The 20,639-nt window shown below is 37.9% G+C and overlaps 1 protein-coding gene across 1 annotated transcript; it reads right to left on the bottom strand.

The window, feature by feature from the left end:
• Positions 1 to 15,751: 15,751 nt before the first annotated feature.
• On the bottom strand, positions 15,752 to 19,970 carry LOC114409682. The gene is made up of 3 exons (XM_028373220.1): positions 19,207 to 19,970; positions 18,038 to 18,194; positions 15,752 to 17,546 (listed from the first exon to the last, which is right to left on the bottom strand). Exons 2-3 carry the CDS (start codon positions 18,186 to 18,188, stop codon positions 16,129 to 16,131), a joined length of 1,569 nt encoding a protein of 522 aa, XP_028229021.1. The 5' UTR covers positions 18,189 to 18,194; positions 19,207 to 19,970; the 3' UTR covers positions 15,752 to 16,128.
• Positions 19,971 to 20,639: the final 669 nt, after the last annotated feature.

Raw genomic sequence — 20,639 nt, 5'->3', positions numbered from 1 at the left:
TTCTTTCCATGCCTCTCCATCTGTAAGATGCCTCAACTTTCAATCTTTAGAACATTCTTTTTCATGTCACCTTAATGAGCTAGCCATCTTTGAAGTCTAGGTATCAAGGGAAAGTGTCTCAACACTTTAGCTGGAACTTTATATGCTTTTTCTATTCTTTTTCAATCCATCTTGAAGTATGACAAACATGGCAGCATGTATCATTCACATTTTCTTTCCAATATAACATGCAATCATTAGGACAAGCATCAATCTTTTATAATCAAGGCCTAAGTCCTTTATCGTGCCTTTAGTTTTATTAAATGTAACAGGAATATTCAACTAAGGCATAGCTTCTCTCAACAACTCTAAGAGAGCAATGAATGATTCATTACTCCAACCATAAAGATACTTCAATAGACATAGTCGAATGGTAAATGATAGTTTAGAGAAGTTTTTGCAGCCCAGATATAACTCTTGCTTGGCTTCTTCCAATAAATTATCAAACTTTTTAGCATCTTCATTGGGGCCTTCACTAACTTCATTTTCTTATTGTACCACTTTTCTAAATCTTTCATTTAGTAGTCCATCAGTATCATCGATTTCATCTTCATCACTTGAAAGATAATCAAGATCATTGGGGTTTATTAGCTCCTCACCATGACGAACCCAAGTATTATATCATTTTTCAAATCCATATCCTATTAAATGTTCGAATACTACTGCCCTTGTCCTCCATAAAACATTGTGACATTTATCACAAGGGCACAAAATCTATTGTCCTTGAGGTTTTCCTTTTGTGTATGCAAAATTTAGAAAATACTCAACATCATTATTGTACCCCGAGCTATATCTCGGAAAATTCATCCATTCCTTATCCATTGAATTTACTAGAAGAGTAACAACTAAAAAGGGGGGGAAAGTATCTAATCATTAATAAATATGTAATGAAAGACACTAACAAATGCTTAATTCATCCATTCCTTATCCATTGAATTTGCTAGAAGAGTAACAACTAAAAAAGGGGGGGAAAGTATCTAATCATTAATAAATATCTAATGAAAGACACTAACAAATGCTTAATTGTCCATCTAGCTATGAGAAATAACAGTTACTAAATAAGGTGGCATTTCCACATTTGAATCTTGATTTAAGACTCAGTTCAATATAATTAGTTTATTGTGTTATACTATATATTTTTAGATTTTGTTCCATTGAAAGGATTATATTGCTGGTATTGCAATAGTGTAACATTCTATGTTTTAGAGATACAACAATATTCATACTTAAGCAGTCAAACAGTTTAAGAAAAGGAAACTATAATAATTTATTAATTCCAACTTCAATATGTTTTTAGCCCACTCACATCTACTAAACTAGTAGCTAATTTTAATTGATACCCTGTCCCAAATTATGTTTACTATGGAGATGAGTTTTGGTGATAAACAGAATTTTTGCCTTACACATAGTTATTGTCCCACTACTAAAAAATCTCTTATATAAGCTTAATATTCCACTTATTTATACTTCCAAGCATGTGAAAGCTTGGTGATTCTAAGTTTGGATACTTACGCCATTCTTAAATTTATGGTCAGAAACATCTCCCAAAAAAATCTAGAAAATACTCAACACCATTAATGACCATTTTGTAATAGGTTAAACTACTAAAAATGGACCTGGGTTTCCATCTAAGATCAATGTAATTGATTACCAATACCTTATAATCGATTAATTTAATCTTAAATAACCATCTAAGAAAGTTAGAAGCATTGTAACAAATTACCAAAATTTCGTAATTAATTACCAGAATCTTGTAATTGATTACAGAGAGTTTACAGATGTTCTTTCTAATATGAAAAGCAATGTAGTCGATCACCCAAAGGTTGTAATCAATTAATTCGACAAATCTCACTTAGAATGAGAAGTAAACCTCTATGAATCAATCTTGAATTGAGTAATTGATTACACACATGCATTGTAATCTATTACCAAGTTCATAAATAGTTCAATGAACTTCTAATCTTTCAAAGATAACTAATCCAAGCACAAAGGTTATAAAGCTAAGTGTATTGTCGAGGACCCACAAAATCTATTTGGCATCCTACTAGCACTCAAAGACATGTGTCAACCCTTCATGTCAACCCTGCTACATGAGCACGGACGTCTGGGCCTTAGCAGTCGGGCTCCCCAACAAACTAGTTATCTCTAACCTAACTAATATTCAAATGTATTTAAATACATTATCCATTGGCAAGTAATTAATTATCTATAACATCACGCATCATCTACAAGGTACGATTATCTTCTACCTTTTATCAATAAACAAATGTTTATCTCTAACATTATCTACAAGCTCTCAGCTATTATCTATAAGCCGAGAATTATCTACAAGGCTACAACAACCCCGACAAACAAGGACCAACACCCTCACTCAACTAATATAAATACAGGTTCTATCAAACCCCTCTACACAACTTGCTCACACACTTAGCACACGACAAAAAGCATGTGTCCCCCCCTCTCTCGCTCATACGAACTTTACTTAAGCATATACTTACTTTATTTTCCTAACACATACTCTTACTTGAGCGTCGGAGTCCTTTGTTTTGCATGTCCCCTCTCCTGTCAAAGGTACCTCTCCAAGCCGATGTGTGAAGTTCGGGACCCCACTCAACCAAGTCAACCCTGACATGTCACGGTTCTGGATTTTGGTAAGAACATTTGGCGCCCACCGTGGGGCAGCAGTAAAACATACCCCGAGGCCTCTCGTCAATCCTCTAAAATTCATCTGTGGTTAGCAATCGGTCTAGCCTCACACACGAGACCCCCCCCCCCCCCCAACAAACTCCCATCCTCATCCGACAGCTATGACGGACACAGACACTCTACATTAACTCAAAAACTACATCACAAAAATGGAGCGATGCCACGAGAAAGAGTTGACAAAGCTAAAGGCTGACCATGACCAGCTAGAGGCTCGTGTCAGACGTCCCCACGGCCATAAGTAATCAACTCACAACTTTCCTGAATGCACCCAAGGGGAATCATACCCCGAAGCACAGGCAACACTGTAGATGATCTGAGTCTCTCCCACATGCACCGCCCAAAATGGACTATCCGTCGGCATCCTTTTGTTGACTGCATTATGGAGGCAGACATACCCTTGGGGTGGTGTCATACCCTAATTTTGTTCGGGGACAATTGTTTGTCGACATACAGGTTTTTATTGGTCACATTGACTTGCTTAGAGCCAATTGTCGCGCGATCCGTAAGATTTTGTGATGTTTCGCAAGGAAATAAGCCAAAAGCTCAAAATGGGGCTGAACTAATCAATTTAGGGGGTGTTCTTCAGCCCTGGGCCCATCTAAGCCCATAAGGAAGCTTCTACATGAAGCAACCAGCTCGCCTAGGCAAGCATGTTACTTCAAGCCTAAGCCACCAGCTCGCCTGGGCGAGCTGGGCGGCAAGCTCCTCCCCTATTTTTGCTATAAATAGGCGTGGGAGACTATAGGGATAGGGTTCAGCATCCTTAGTAAGCATTTGTCACTGAAATTGGTGAGAAGAAGGAGAAAGAAGAAGAAAAATCAAGGCCGAGGCGTTTCCGTAATGTTCCCACGATCAATTCTGTGAACGTTCTTCGCCATTCTTCGTTCGTTCTTCATCGTTCTTCAATCTTCGACCAGATAGTTTTCTATTTAGAAGCTTTGAATTCATTCTATGCACCCTTAGGGGGCTATCCTTGCTTTGCATGTCTTCATCTTCATTCTTCTACTACCGGTAATCTTTTTCTTTGTTTTAAGCGAGTATTCAACTGATCATTTGTGTTGTAATCTCATTTAATCACTGTTTAAATAAGTTTCGATCGATCGTTTGTGTCATAAACTCTTCCCATCAATGTAAAATAAGTTTTAACCGATCAATAACACCACGAGTTATCTTTAAAAAAGGATTGAAGATTAATGAGCCAAAACCAAATAAAACCAACTCATAAACTTCTTCATTTCATCAAAAAAACAAGAGATTGTTTCAAGGTCCAATGCCTTAACGATTCTCTCCTTTCAAAAATCAAGAGGTCATTTCAAGGTCCAAACACCTTAACGATTCTCACCTGTCAAATTTGAGAATATCGTTTCAAGGTCCAGCACCTTAACGACTCTCTCCTCTTTTCAAAAATCAAAAGATTGTTTTCAGGTCCAACGCCTTAAAACAAATTTTGTTCGGTTAAAACCAATCTTTCAAAAAAGATAAAAACAACTTAACCAACATTCAGTTCTTAAAGAACTACGTAGGTCTTATTTCCTCATCACAATTAAGGAATACATAGGAGCGAGGGAAACACCCTTGTCGACCCCAAAAAAGTAAAAAACATAAAAAGGAACAAAAGTTAAAAAACATAAAAAAGGGAAAAGATAACATAAAAAGGGAAAATACATAGTTTTGAAGTCATGATTTGCACACTTGATTAGAGGTTGTCGTCCCTTGTAACAGACGTGTCGAGTGCTAATACCTTCCCCGTACGTAAACAACTCCAGAACCTTCATTTTCAAAATACACAGACCTTCGACCTTTTCCATTTTGTTTTTTCTGACATTTTCCTCGAATAAACATTGGTGGCGACTCCACGCATTTTCCTTCCTTGGAAGATGCATCCATCGAGTCCCGCGTCGTGCCCCTTCGGAGGGCAGGTTGCAACAGGTGGAAACTGATCAACCTCGAGCGATAGGATGGGACAACAGATCCAGATGAGCATCTGGACGACTTCCTGACACAGGCGAGCCTCTAGACCAACAACGACGCAATTCTATGTCGTATCTTCCCAACATCCCTCAAGGGAGCAGCATTGACCTGGTACAATGGACTTTCGTTAAGGTCCATAGATAGCTTTGACACCCTCGTCAAACAATTCAAATGTGCAATATGACACTAGCAAGTCTCACTGCATGACCTCGGCCGCCTTGGCCAATCTACGACAAGTAGACAACAAGTCCCTCAGAAAGTTCATGGACAAATTTGGGCGCACAGCCGTCCAGATCCGAAATCTCAATCCCGAGGTAGTGTTGCATTCCATGCTCCTTGCCTTATGCCCCACCAAGTTCATAGACAATCTGTGCAAAAAAACTACCCGGTAGCATACACAAATTGCGCGAACAACCCAAGGGCTACATCCAAATGGAAGAAATGTTCAGATTTCAGAATGAAGTCCACCAAGCAGGATAGAAGTGCGACAAGTGCATAGCACACACCCAGGCCAACTTGCACAAGCTAGACAAGCGCCAGCCTCTCTACAAAGGGCCCAGGTATGAGCGTTACACACCCCAACGGCCAATCGTACCACGATTCTCGAGGAAGCATTCAACCTAGAGGTGCCCATTCAGCTACCCCAAACGAAAGCTCTCAGGCCGGGGTCAAATGCAACCTAATATTGTAAATATCATCGTGAAATTGGTCACAACACAGAAGACTGTTGATGCAACCTAATATTGTTCATACATATAATTAAATTTTTGATTTACATCTTTAAATCAACAAAAAGAGTTATGGAGTTGATTAACTAAACACAACTCTCTCCCAAAATAATCTCAACATCATCACGTCGGCTCGGCGGCTCCATAAAAGAATCTCACTTCTCATCCTCTACTGTTGTCATTTTGCTCCCACGAACAAAGGTTCGCGATCATCATGGGTACCAACCACACGGTACAAAAATTGCGAGGGGTGAGTTTATTATAAAAGGAAATCAATACAAAAACCAAATAACCACAATTAGTAAGAAAACATTAACAAATATCATAAGCTTACACAAAAACTTTGTGGAAGCAATGCTTTCCAAGGTTATTTTGATGATGTCAAAGAATCAAGAGTTAAGCAAAGTTTCAAGCAAAGATTCAAGAATCAAGTTTCAAGTTTCAAGATCAAGTTTCAAGAATCAAGAATCAAGAATAATCAAGATCAAGATTCAAGACTCAAGATTCAAGAATCAAGAGAAGACCCAATCAAGATAAGTACTAAAAAGTTTTTCAAAACATTGAGAAACACATGAAGTTTTCACAAAACCTTTTACCAAAGAGTTTTACTCTCTGGTAATCGATTACCATAAGGTAGTAATCGATTATCAGTAGCCAACATTGTTTTTCAAACTGATTTACAAAGGTAATTGATTACCATAATCATGTAATCGATTACCAGTGTTTTAAAACGTTAAGATTTTCAAAATTCAAAATGAAGAGTCACATCTGTTATTGTGTAATCGATTACGCCTTAATGGTAATCGATTACCAGTGACTGTTTTCAAAAAATTCATTTCCAAAAGTCACAATTCTTCAAGTGACTTGTTTCTAAAGATTCTTTCAAAAGTCACAACTTTTCTAAATGACTAGTTTTAAAACAAATTGCCAAGAATCACAAACTTTGACTTGAGTCATCAAGAGATTATAAATATGTGACCATGGCATGAACTTAAAAATGATCCATCATCTCTTTCAATCATTCTATCTTTCAACATTTTCTTTCATTTCTTTCTACAGAATTTTTCTGATTCTTTTTCTCTTCATCTTTCTAAAATTTTTTGTTCAAAACTTTCTCTTCCAAGAAAAGTTCTTTGTTCAAAAACTTGTGTTATTCATCTTTTTCATTCTCTTCTCCCTTTGCCAAAAAGAATTCGCCAAGGACTAACCACCTAAATTCTTTTTGTGTATCTCTTATCCCTTTGCCAAAAAGAATTCGCCAAGGACTAATCGCCTTAATTCTTTTTGTGTCTCTCTTCTCCCTTTTCCAAAAGAACAAAGGACTAACCGCCTGAATTCTTTTGTGTCTCTCTTCTCCCTTTGCCAAAAATAATTCGACAAGGACTAACCGCCTGAATTCTTTTTGTGTCTCTCTTCTCCCTTTTCCAAAAGAACAAAGGACTAACCGCCTGAATTCTTTTGTGTCTCCCTTCTCCCTTTTCAAAGAATTCAAAACGACACAGTTTGAGAATTCTTTTGATTCTTCCCTTTCCCTTACACAAAAGATTTCAAAGGACTAACCGCCTGAGATATCTTTTGTTTCCCCTTCACAAAGTTTCAAAGGACTAACCGCCTGAGAACTTTGTCTTAACACATTGGAGGGTACATCCTTTGTGGTACAAGTAGAGGGTACATCTACTTGGGTTGTTGTAACTGAGAACAAGAGAGGGTACATCTCTTGTGGATCAGTTCAAGTGGAGGGTGCATCCACTTGTTTGTTCAAAGAGAACAAGGGAGGGTACATCCCTTGTGGATCTTTGCTTGTAAAGGATTTTACAAGGTTGAAAAGAAATCTCAAGGACCGCAGGTCGCTTGGGGACTGGATGTAGGCACGGGTTGTTGCCGAACCAGTATAAAACTCTTGTGTTTGTTTTCTTCTTCCCTACACTTTTAATTTCCGCTGTGCACTTTTAATTATCGCTTTTACTTTTGGTTAAGTTTCAATTACTGTTCTTCACTTTCTTAACAACATAGTAAAAGCTTAAGAAGGATTAGTTTTTTAAATAGTAAAGGTTCATTAATAATTAATTCAACCCCCCTTCTTAATTATTCCAAGGCCACTTGATCCAACAAATTCACTAGTCCAACACACACTCAACAAATAGTCATCATCAGTCCATATTTCCAATCAATCATGCTCAGTATGATGCATGCACCTGACCTCAACTCTCAAATGCAATGTCACTTAGGAAAACTAGGCAGTAAGTGTCGAGGTCACCCTATCATGCACAGGCAACTCCCCCCCCCCTCCCCCCCACGGTGATTAGCTTGAGTCTCAAAGGAGTTCCAAACTGAGTGACATGCCCCCTAGTACATGTATTCCTCCTTACAAGAAACTACAAGTGCTTACTAACAAGTTTATACTATTTCCATGTCATATGAAGTATGAAACATGGGCACCATCAAATGCACTGACCATGGATAATTAAAGATTCTAAGTCATCCCCCTCCAGAGATGCTTAAAACTTTTTAACCACTCTATTTCCCCCACCAGGGATATCCAACAAGGTCACTACACCCCTCCCCATGAACATAGACAACATGCAACGTATGAAACATGGGTAACATCAAATGCACTTACCGTGGATAATTAAAGATTCTAAGCCATCCCCCTCCATAGATGCTTAAAACTCTTTAACCACTCTATTTCCCCCACCAGGGATATCCAACAAGGTCATTGCATCCCCCCATGAACATACATAACATACAACGTATAAAACATGGACACCATCAATGCATTGATTGTGGATAATTAAACATTCTAAGTCATCCCCCTCCAGAGATGCTTAAAACTCTTTAACCTCTCTATTTCCCCCACCAGGGACATCCAACAAGGTCAATGCACCCCCCATGTATATACACAACATACATCATCACAATATATTTTCAATATCATCAACATTTCATCTCAATATCACTCTCAACATCAACATCATCTCATCTCAATGACATTATCAATAACAACTACATCATCTCATATTAACAAAATCATCAATAACAACATCAACTCATATTGACATAATCATGAATAACAACATCATCTCATTTCAATATCATCATAAACATCAACCTTACCTCATATCAATTAATGTCATCAATAGCAACATCAACAGTAAGTCACATTCCGCATATACATACATTTATAGTTCATGCCTGAGATTCACACTTCCCAGGTCTTTAGACCACACAAGTCTAATAGTAAGGTTATTAATCAATAATAGATATGTCGCATCCCATTAGTCAAAAACATTGTTTTCTTGAAAACCAACATGCAACAGGGACAGGCATACATCCCCATAGTTAGGTTCCCTGACCCTAACTATGGCATTAAAAGCTGCAAACTATAATAAACTCCCGTTACCTATTGTGAGCTCTCCTTTAGTTCCTCTTTGTGTTGCTTAAAAGTCTCTCTCGCTCACGATCGTCAATCCAAACGCAAGGTTCTATATGCCAAATTGAAGGAAATTTAATATAGATTTCAGAAACAAGGTAATGACAACATTCAGAGTCAAATACCCCTTTCAAACATAAAGGGTTGAGGGGTGTTTCAAATTCTACAAAAAGGAAACATCATTTTGAAATTCCGATCACGCCAATGTGATCGGGGTTCAGTGAAGGTCAAAATAATAACATCCATGTTATAAAAAGATAACTTTTACAATGTCTCATTCTCTAGAGTTTTTCAAAGGAAGTATCAAAACACCCTATTACAGTACCCAACACACAAGAGACACTAAGAGGAACTCAAACTAACTAGGAGAAAGGCTTAGAAGTCAAGATTACCTCAGAGAAGCTATGCAATTGAGGATTGGGGGATTTTCTCCACCGAATCCTTGAGGAGGATTCTGAGGATTCCGCTCCGATTAAAGTGTTCCTCTTGGTGTGGGGGTTCAGCGGCTCGCGGCGGCTACCAGTTGTCGTGGGTGGTGGAAAATGAGGTTTTAGAGTTTAAGTGGCATTTTGGAGAAGAGGAGAGTGAAAAATCGTATTTTTCACACTGAGGAACGTATTCATAATCTACAGATCTCGCTTAGCGAGCTCATCTCGCTAAGCCGGAGTCCACTTTTCGCGCATAGCACGACAATTTGGGCTTAGCGCAACTCCCTCTGCACTAGGGCTCGCTTAGCGGGCCAAATCTCGCTCAACGTAATTCTCTCTCGGGTTGGAATTGCACTTAGCACACCCTTCTCGCTTAACAAGACATCAAAGGTTTTTATTTTTAAAATCCCAGAGTCGGACTGTCGAGAATTTTCTTCGGAAGCTCCAGACAAAATTTTAAAATGATTGAACAGTTAACGAATCTGGGATCACGATTTTACTGATATAGGTTTGGGTAAAATTTGAAATCTCATAATTTCAACTTAGTTCAACAAACTCCACATAACTTAGCATCCACATCAATAAATTCATACATGACTAATTCAAGTCATACCTCAACTCATTCAAGTCAACCATATAGTCAAATAACACGATAAATACAATTAAACATCGATTTATAACTAGTAATATTTCAGGGTGTTACAGTTGGGCCCTAAAAGACAAGATAGAAGAACTTATACAGGCTGGGTACTCAACCCAGTTTATTAAGAGACTTAACAACCACCAAGACTTGGAGGACATCAAGAGGAGCAGCAAAGGAACCAAGAAGCAGACAGAAGAAGAGCAAAAGACCAAGGCAGACAAAGACAACAACCACAGCAGCGTGAGCAACAAACTCCACCAGAACAGGAACCCACCCAATACATCAGAGGTGTAATCACCCCTTGAGAAGCTTCCTTGAGAAGATTCCTAGAGAAGCTAGAGCTTAGCTACACATACCTCTCTAATAACTAAGTTCACCTCTTTAAGATGAGAAGCTATAGCTTAGCTACACACCCCCTATAATAGCTAAGCTCACCCCATATCAAAATACGTGAAAATACAAAAAAAAATCCCTACTACAAAGACTACTCAAAATGCCCTAAAATACAAGGCTAAAACCCTATATTACTAGAATGGCCAAAATACAAGCCCAAAAAAAAGGAAAAACCTATTCTAATATTTACAAAGAAGAGTGGACCCAACCTTGGCCCATGGGCTCAAAAAATCTACCCTTAGGTTCATGAGAACCCTAGGGCCTTCTTTAGCATCTCTAGCACAATCATCTTGGAGTCTTCTATCCAATACCCTTGGGGGGTAGGATTGCATCAAGAATCAACCTAAGTGGTTGGCACAACAACTTCAATAGCAGTAGGAGTAACCTTCTGAATAGCAACAATGGGAGGAGGTGAAAGAGCAGGAGTAGCCGATGTACTAGTAGCAGCAGTAGAAGCCTCGACGGTCGGTGGAGCCGGGGGCATATCTGGCACAGTCGGAAGGCAACCCGCAGTGGGCATTAACCTTGCATCTTGACTTAGGGCACAAAGACTCATAGGGGCCTTCAACTTCTTGCGGCTAGACAGCCCAACAACATCATCCCTCTTTCTCTTTGCTAAAACAGAGGAAGGAATGTTGGGGGTGACCTCAGCAACAACAACAACAAGACCAACCTCACCAGTAAGATGGCTCCTTTATTCAACAAATTGAACAGCAACAGACAGTGGCACAATCCCACCTGCAGGTCTGACCTACTTCATTAGTGGCCTCTAGGCAAAATCACCCATAATGCGTGCAAAACAAGTAAGACAACAACACAAAACACGTGTTAATCATTGGTTGACACCGACCTCAGACACAAACGAGGGCAAGGTTAGGCACTTACCATCCAAGGTAGCGAGAGGAACGCTCGTCGAATGAAGAGACAAAATGGTTCATCTGTCCAGTGAGGCCAGCAGCTGCTCCAAAATTTCTTTGTCGACCTTCTCCATAAGGGTCAACAGATCCTCATCATACGACTTGAACCTGGTAGGATCAAGCTGCCAATAGAATAGGAACCAAGGCTCCTTGCCCCTGTTAAAAATCAATGGCATGCCATAAGCCACGACATCAGTAGCCAGGACCTTGAAAAAATGGTCCTTAAAACGGCAAAAAATGTTTCAATCAAACTTAAACAGCTTCTTGGATATGTTGTTCAAGGAGACCCATTCAATTTTGCCACTCAGTTTCATTTGGAAGAAAAATAAGAAGACTAGCACACTAGGCCGGATGTTGAAGAAAGGACACAAAACTTCAAAAACCCTCACAATTGCCTAACTGTTTCAGGTGAAGCTGGGAATGGGCCACATTCAAGTGCTCCAACAGAGCACACTGAAAAGTGGTCAAGGGTAAAATAACACCCAGGACCTCAAACAAACATCTGTACATAAAGAAGAAGGGCAGATGACCAGGCGCCATCCTCAAAAATGGGAAGTCATCTCTCTCGCAACCCTAAGCGGCCAGCTTATAGGAGTCTTCAGGGCTCACCAACTTCAAATGGTGCTGAGCACAACGACACTCGCTGTCAAGGTCAAACAAGACTTATATTTCAACATGTCGTCTCTGACCCACTCATAGCCAACAACAACCGAGGTGGATGATGGCGACCCAACACTCAAGCTACGTTGCACGCAAGGAGACGCCCTCACATCTCCTCTGCCACTACTTCTCCTCACACCCCTGGAAACAGACGGGGAGAGGATCACAGTAACCAGGACAGACTCCCTAGCAGCAGCGGAAGGTCGTGCCCCTCCACAAGGGTGAGAAGCACCCCCACCTGTTCTACTGGAGGCCCTCACCCTCTCCGAATAGGAGGACTCGCTATCGGAGGCACCTTGGTGAGTATCCTCAGATGAGGAACTTCCTATCGAGATGACCTCCCGATCCATGATGGATTGCTCAATCAAGCCCCCAGAATCACTGCCACTCATATTGATGGCAGAATCAGACAGAAAAGAAGACATTATGGTGGACAAAAGTACCTTTGGAAGTTGGAGGAAGAAGAAAGGGAAACCGAAAGCTAGAAAGCACAAGAGAAAGCAAGGAAGCAAGAAGACAATGAATAGTGACCCGAAATTAAACCTCCACTTCATTTAAAGGAGAGACAAACTCTTCAGTAACTCGCGGGAGCTAAAAAGGTGCCCTAAAATTTTGCACCATAACGCTCCCCCACTCACGCACGAACCGCCACTCCAGTACATGCCCACTTCGTGAGTGACACGTATGCAAGAGTGTTGCATGTGCGCTGCACACGCTTGCTGCAGTAGACAAACGTAACGTCTGCCTTTAACGCACTTTCCAAACGGTTAGAAAAGGGCAAAGTTGTTAAATCTGACGACTTACCTTACCCGACAAGCTAAAGACATATCCATCACGAACAACTTGCTAGAAGCAGACCAGACAACCATTGTCCAGGCTCGAGGGCTTGAAAAGCCACATCGACCTGCATTTCTCTTATGCTCATCAAGGTTGCCACACCTAACACAGGACAACACTCGTCCATACTTGGGGGCTCGAAAAACTCGTCACCCTCTGCTTGTCAAGACTACTACCCCAGACATCAGACAAACTCCCTCGACACGAGATAATCTCTTCTAGCACTAGACAACCTCTTTCACCCGCAAGCCGGCTCAGAGCTTGGGGGCTTATGTACTGTCTAGAACCCACAAAATCTACGTGGCATCCTACTTGGAACTCAGAGACACATGTCAACCCTCCACATCAGCCTTGCTACAGGAGCGCGGACGCTGGCCCTTAGCAGTCAGGCTCCCCAACAAACAAGTTATCTCTAACCTAACTAATATTCAAATGTATTTGAATATCTTATCCATTGGTAAGTAATTAATTATCTATAACGCCACACATTATCTAAAAGTTACGATTAGCTTCTACCTTTTATCTATAAGCAAATGTTTATCTCTAACATTATCTACAAGCTCCCGGCTATTATCTACAAGTCGGGTTATCTACAAGGCTACAACAGCCCTTACAAAGAAGGACCAGCACCCTCGCTCAACTAATATAAATACAGGTTCCATCAAATTCCTCTACACTGCTCACACACTCAGCACACGACAACAAGCATGTTCCCCCCTCTCTCTCACTCATATGAGCTTTACTTAAGCATATACTTGCTTTATTTTCCTAACATATACTCTTACTTGAGCGTTGGAGTCCTTTATTTTGCAAGTCCCCCCTCTTGTCAAAGGTACCTCTCCAAGCTAACATGTGAAGTTCAAGATCCCACTCAACCACGTCAACCCTAACGTGTCACGGTTCCGGATTTCGGTAAGAACACTAAGCAAGATTGACATAAACTACACTCATGCCTAGCTAAACAATCAATTCAATGTCACACATGCTAAATGTGTATTGGCATGCAAAATTGTCAAAATCAAAACTAAACTAAAAGAGATAGAGACTACAATCTTCAATAAAATTAAAACAAGAAAAAGTCATTTTCAACGAAAAAATGAAGACCAAATTGAAAACATGATGGCATGCATGATAATTCCAAGCATGAAGTGTCATGTTTTTTTCAGGTGAGCGTCGTCTCAAATCTTCTCTAGCAAGTTTGTTCCACCCCGCATTGCTGGCAACAACATCTTCATCCACCCCTATGGTGCCTGCTCCGACAATAAAACTTCCTCTGACGGCAACCCCAATGAGCTCTTCGTTGGCGCTAGTTTTGGTGAGCTCTCTACTGCTCTTTTTCCAATGAGCCCACGCCTACACATTTTTCGACAACTGCTCTAATGAGTTCTCCTCTGGTGACAACGCCAACCACCCCTAAGGCTCCAGCTCCAAGCACGTATAAGTAGAAGGGTAAGAAGCACGATGCTCAAGGATGAAAGGTTGATCAAAAGTAGCTGACATCAATGTAATAAATAGTATAAATTTCAAGCATTTGTAATTTTCTTTTTCTAAGTGAATTTGTGTTTAGTTAAATCTTAATTCTCAAATCTCATTTTTCTCAAGAGCAACATCCCTAGGTGAATAGCGGTGGTATTGCACTGGTAGAGAGACTCATTTTTGCGACAATTGTCCACTAGGGATGTTTTTTGGTGCAACTTAATTCAATTTCTAGACCAAAAGTCATTCAAACAAAACATAAAATAAAGATGTTGTTTAATTTAGTTTGATTTAATTATATCATCAAATTTGAACTAAATCAAACTAATTTTTTGTGGTTTGATTTTATTCGATCATGCAGTTTTTTGTTTTTTTATCATAATTTAAAATCTAAACTTACATAATTATTGTTATATTATTTGAAAAATAAATTTATTTTTTATTAAAAATAACATATTTTAATTTATAAAATAATTTTTTAGTTATATTTAGCATTAAAATGATATTATCAACTCTTGTAACATAATACGTAAATGCATCGCTTATGTATAACATAATTTAACAATATGGGTATATTCTTTTTTCTCATGAAAGTAAAATATGCATCTTGAATAAAAAATAAAAGAAAAAATCAATTATTTAATACGTATTAATTATCAAAACAAAAATTACATACTACAAACTTATTATGAAAAAAGTACATTGTAAATCACATACTAATTAAAAAATTAAAATAATATAATCACGTAATACTAAACATTTATAAAATAAAATTAATATAATTATAATATATAATTTTTTTCGATTTATATAACAAAATTTGAAACCGAATTAAACAGCAAAAAGTACATGATTTTTCAAGTTTTTCTAATTTTAGTGATTTTTTATTTTTTTTTAAGAATTTAATGGTTTATAAACGATTTGATTCGATTTTAAATACATTATTGGTGGTAATACAATAGTCAAAATTTACCAAACAAGATAAATAATTAAAATTAATTATAATATATAACTTTTTATTTGCTAATGAATTAGTATATTATTTTAATATAGTCAATCACGTTTCGTCTTCTATAAATTTATATACAAACAATTTATAGATAAATAGAATTACTTATAATATATAATCTTTTATTTGCCAAATGATCATTATAAATATATTCTTATTATTTTAAGTTATATACCATAAATGCTATATTATTATTTTATGGAAATTGATTAAACAAAACGTATTTTTAATATTTTCATTTAAAAAAATAGGAAAAATAAGAAGTCAGGACAAACATTTTTTAAAACTTAAAAATTGAAAAATGACAAATATTTTCATAAAGAAAACAGAATAAAAAAGAGAAAAAAAAAACGATTCTCAAACCAAACGCCTAGAAATCAATAAGCTTTAACATTCCTAAAAGTCAATAATTCCAAGAAATAAATATTACCATGTTCCATTCTCGAGAATCAACTTTTAATTTGTAAAATAAACACATTCTAAGTGTTTCCGCTAGGACTTAATTAAATGAATGAAAGAAAGCAATATACCATTGAGAATTTTCATTAACGATTAAATAATGCCAAATTACATCATAAAACCGGAACTCTTCCTTCAGTGATGGTTTCTTTTCCACCAACTATTTCCTCCCTCCAATCTTATATCCCACCTCAAAGTGGAAACTCATAAATTAAGGAATAAGAAATTTTACAGTTCCAAACGGACTTGAAAAGAATATACGAGACAACACAACTCAGAAAGACCAAATCACCTTCCAAAACACTATTTTACAATGAAGGTTTACTTTTTGAATCTTAATGTCAAATATACAAAAACAAAAATCGAAGTCTGATCACCCTTAGCAGAGAATGCTAACTGAGATTCGCTTCACATAAAAGCCTGGGAGATTGCTCAAGCTCTTCTAATGTCTTGCCTTCGTCCATCACCAAAAACCTCTTCTATCATGTTGCATGTAGGTACGAAGTCAATCTTATTTTTAGAGCATGATACAAATCCAGAATCCCACACTTTTGCATCACAATGCTCCAAAACATATCCTTGGCTATAACCATTGTTTACCCCATTATAGTTACCACACCAATGATCACCATTCTCAGTATTCACCTTAGTCTCCTGTGAGGCAACTCCTACATCTGATGATGTGCATGAATCATCTTTAACTTTTCCATCACATGAATCCTGCCAAATAGGCTGATCCTGGGGTTGAATTAGAGGGGAACCACTAGAATGATGCATCTCTATAGGATCGTATTGGGAATCATCATCTATGTTCTTATTGGTAAAATCCACTGTTTCATTAGCTGCGCAAGTTTCATCAGCGGCATACTCATTATAGGCTTGCAGATCATTATTGTGGCAGTCAGCCATACAAGTCTCATCATGACATACAGGGGACTCAGCAACAGAGTCCTCGTCTTCCTCTCGAGTTGCAATATCATTGCCCTCACTACCTTGCCATTCATCATTATCACTGTCAATGCTTAACAGGTCGTTCCTGTTCTGCTCTGCCCTCCTTTGAAGCATGAAGACATTAAAGTAGTAACTCACTATTTCCTTTTTGGTTCGTGAAGGAAAAGCAATGGAAAGATAGTTCCAGAAGTTCTTGTCAAGGGATACTGGATTATTGAAAACAACCTCGTGAAATAGCTGTTCATCCTCAGCACTCCAATTTTCTGCCACTTGTTCTCCCATGTTAGTGAATCCCAATTCAGTGAATTTCTCAACCCCAAATGTTTTTATATGTTTTTCTCTTTCTTCAGCAATATGTTGTCTGACACATCTCATGGAACCCTGGTCTTCACAGCTACAGTCAGTACTTGCCTTTCCAACTTCATCATCATTGCTAGACAATTCCATCTGAGGCATAGGGATTACACAGGTCCCCATCAGTCTTTTTTCAGTTTCGTCAATGTGCCCAACAGTAAAGTCTGAAACTGAAACAGCATCAGAGGCATTTGGCCTATTAGTGGCACCCAAAATATCCCATGCTGGAACATCAGCTTGATGATCAGATCCAACAGATACAGGTTTACGGGGAGAGTGTTCAAGGAGTATGGAGTAGATGTCCTCATTGCGGGTTAATGTCCTTATCGGCCGCTCTGGACTAAAATACTCCGGAAAAAGGGACAGATGTAAAGGTGGTTCTAGGTGGAGATCTTCAATTGTGCCACTGGTGGCCCAAGAAGAAGCAGGAATATCTATTACAGGAAAGCTTGTTTCAGAGTTCCCAGCCCCTGTAGGAAGTTCACCAAAACTTTCACCTCCAAGCTTCTCAATACCTTCACTACTACATTGTGTACATCCATCCTCTAGAAATAATTAGACTATATCAAAATGTATTCAATGAAGTTTAAAATAAAAATATAATAGGCATAAAAAAACACCAAATAGTCCTTCAATTTGCCCCTTTCAAGGTATGTGCCACAAGATGTCAGAATACAGTGGCATTCAGATGTACTTTTTAATGTTCAAGCAGGGTAATAGATGAATGATAGCTAAGTTTTGCCGGAAAAAAGTAAGAAAATATGACAATAAGTCACAAGCTACTCTCTAATCCTACTATATAATATAATGAAATCACCCAAAATGTGGGATAAAAGAAGCAAAAATAAGACAGTAGAATAACTCTAAACTCTGAAGAACAGTTTAAGATGGTTGACTAATAAATCAGACTTGAACTACAGTGATTATCTAAAAAGTCAATTAATTACAAACTTGAAACTCGTTGAAATGCATATTTTTTATTCCAAATTTTGCAGCTGATGCTCAAACATGGAGTGGTCATCAACTAATCACCCACCTGAAGTTTTTGGCATACGGGAATGGCAATCATCATCGGGGAAAACAGATTCTGATAATGAAAAAAGCTCAGTGCTTGGTCCTGCATGTTTTGGGTGTTTGAAAGACCCCTCAAGTATTTCCTCAGCATCAAAAGAACGCTTCTGCACCATGATTACCTGCAGGACAGGATTGAATAAAGAATAAGACAACAACCTTCATGCATCAAAGTACATTATTCTGGTTAAGTAAAACAATTTGAGATGAGGGATGATGCATGCAATATAACAACATTTGTGCGCTAACTGAAACATTGCTACAAGATTTCTTTTGAAGAGATAATGCATGCAATATAACAACATTTGCCAGCTAACTCAGACATTGCTACAAGAATTCTTTTGAATAAAAAAGGTAAGAACTAAACGTTCAGTGAAACATCTACAACATATCTCAGTATTGTCCAGTCTTAGATTAATACTAGTAAATGATCCCACATTTCAGTTGCACAACAAATATTCAAGGCTTGATATAAGGAAATATGTAAATTATCAAGGTCCACTATCCTCTGTCAGTATACTCAAACAACTTAACCGATATCAGATATCGGTTTGCAGCCCTCCAACACTTAATTCAAAGACATGCACTTCAGAACTTTATTCGCCAGTTGGTTGTATTGCCTAAAAAATAAAGAACCTGCCGACAATAAAAACTGCTACAACAAAAATCACTTGAGCATATTACAGAACTAACAAACATACCACAGTTAGTAGAAGAAATACTATATACAACAGCAACAAGAACATTAAGTAGAAGACTAGGTGTTGACCCCCAGTCCTGGATAAGAATATCTTCTATTCAAGTCACTGTTACTCTGACATTATAACATTGATATCATAACCATAAAAGGCTAGTGGGCCCAATCACCTAGGCAACATTTCCTTACACAATCAGAGCCCAGTGAACACCATTAGCAATTGCAACATTTGGGGACAATTTGGTAAATTGACATTATTTATTATTTACTCTAAAAAAGAAGACACCCACACCACTGCCAAAACATGGACCAGAAAATTTTTTAAAAAAATACAATAAAATAAAATGCAAGAAATTTCCATATTAAAGCAAACACAAAAACAATAATTGCCACCAATAACAATACCAACAACAATAATAATAATCCGTTTATTATACCTTAAACCAGTCTCCGTCAAATTTTATGGCACACGGCTGAATCGGACAATTAATGCCTCTAATTGGATGTAATCAAACAGGAGAACCCTAATTACTCAAGGAATTGAAATTTCCCCAAAGAAATTCAACGAAACAACAAAAGCCCCAATTTCAGAAAACCCTAACCCTAGATCTTTTCAAATCCAACGAGAACGATGGACAAATATTACGATTCGAACCGAATCGAATAACCCGACGCGAGATCTAACAACCCAAACCAAGTTTCAGAAGGATCGAACCCAAATCAAACACGATTCGAAAATAATTAACCCAAAATCGCAAAAAACGGGACGAGACGACAAAGACCCAGAACCCAAATCAAATAAAAAATGTCCCCTACCAGATCCCGTATCGGGAAAAACAGATCCGCGACGGAAACCCTAAAAACGGATCCAGCGCACCGACCTGGGAAAAATTGGGATCGATCGGCGCAGAAAATCAAGAGCTAGCGAGAGGCGGAATCGATTAGAGAGGTGGCGTTAAGATTGGGGGAGGAATCAAGAGAGAGAGAGAGAGAGAGGAAAGCAATCGAGATCGGAAAAACGCGGCTAAGGGCGAAAGGGGGAAAAAGCTAGGGTTAGCTTTTTTTTTTTTTTGGAAAAGAATATAAGTGGATGAAACGACACCGTATTATTGTTGTGTGTGTATGTGTGTGAAGTGTGAATTATAGGAAATGCCCCTCATGTGTTGCGTTTGGTGTGTGAGGGGATGCGCTGCGAGTGCGGTATATATGGGACAGTGTGGGAACGAGCTTGAGGGTTGATTCCGAATCATAATTATCATTGCTGAAAATGGTGATCCGACACGTGGCACTCTGTGAATGCATAACTTTGTGTTTTCTTTTCTGACTTTTCCCTTTTACGGGCCAACGTGATTTTTGTGGGTGGGGGAATCTGGGGACAATAATAGGGGGCTTTTATTTTTATTTTTATTTTTTTGTCTTTTATTTAATTAGATATTTTAAATTTTTTATTTGATATTCAAATAATTTTCTTTCACGATCTATCATAAAGATAAAGTGACACATATGATTTTGATTTTATGTTCAACTCTAACATCAAACTCCAGACATTAATTAAAGGATCTAAATGTTAAATTATTTATGGAAACAACTTATTTATATTCTTTTAATATTCCTATTTTTTAACACACCTTATCATTATTGATCTTTATTGTTATATGTTGATGATGATTCATCTGTGATTCTAATTCTTTGGGTTTTGTATACGATAGTAATACACTTTTTGGCTTTTTTATTATATAACTTTAATGCTAAGGATTTTTTAATTTTGTGTGTTTTATTCTGTGTTAGTGATTTTACGATAATTATACACAATTAATTTTGCATGTTATATTTATCAATCTAAAGTCATGTTTGGAACATGAAAATTGCC

The sequence above is a fragment of the Glycine soja genome, chromosome 4 (genome assembly GCF_004193775.1).
Source record: "Glycine soja cultivar W05 chromosome 4, ASM419377v2, whole genome shotgun sequence".
Lineage (NCBI taxonomy): Eukaryota > Viridiplantae > Streptophyta > Magnoliopsida > Fabales > Fabaceae > Glycine > Glycine soja.
The sequence above is the reverse complement of the archived record's forward strand: the minus strand, read 5'-3'. Positions and strand labels throughout refer to the sequence as shown.

What these genes read in the sequence shown, in the direction of transcription:
- LOC114409682 (XM_028373220.1), bottom strand. Translation starts at nt 18,188, where the DNA reads ATGGTGCAGAAGCGTTCTTTTGATGCTGAGGAAATACTTGAGGGGTCT. An exon ending in CCGTATGCCAAAAACTTCAG is followed by an intron (nt 17,547 to 18,037) that starts GTGGGTGATTAG and finishes AATTATTTCTAG; the next exon opens with AGGATGGATGTACACAATGT.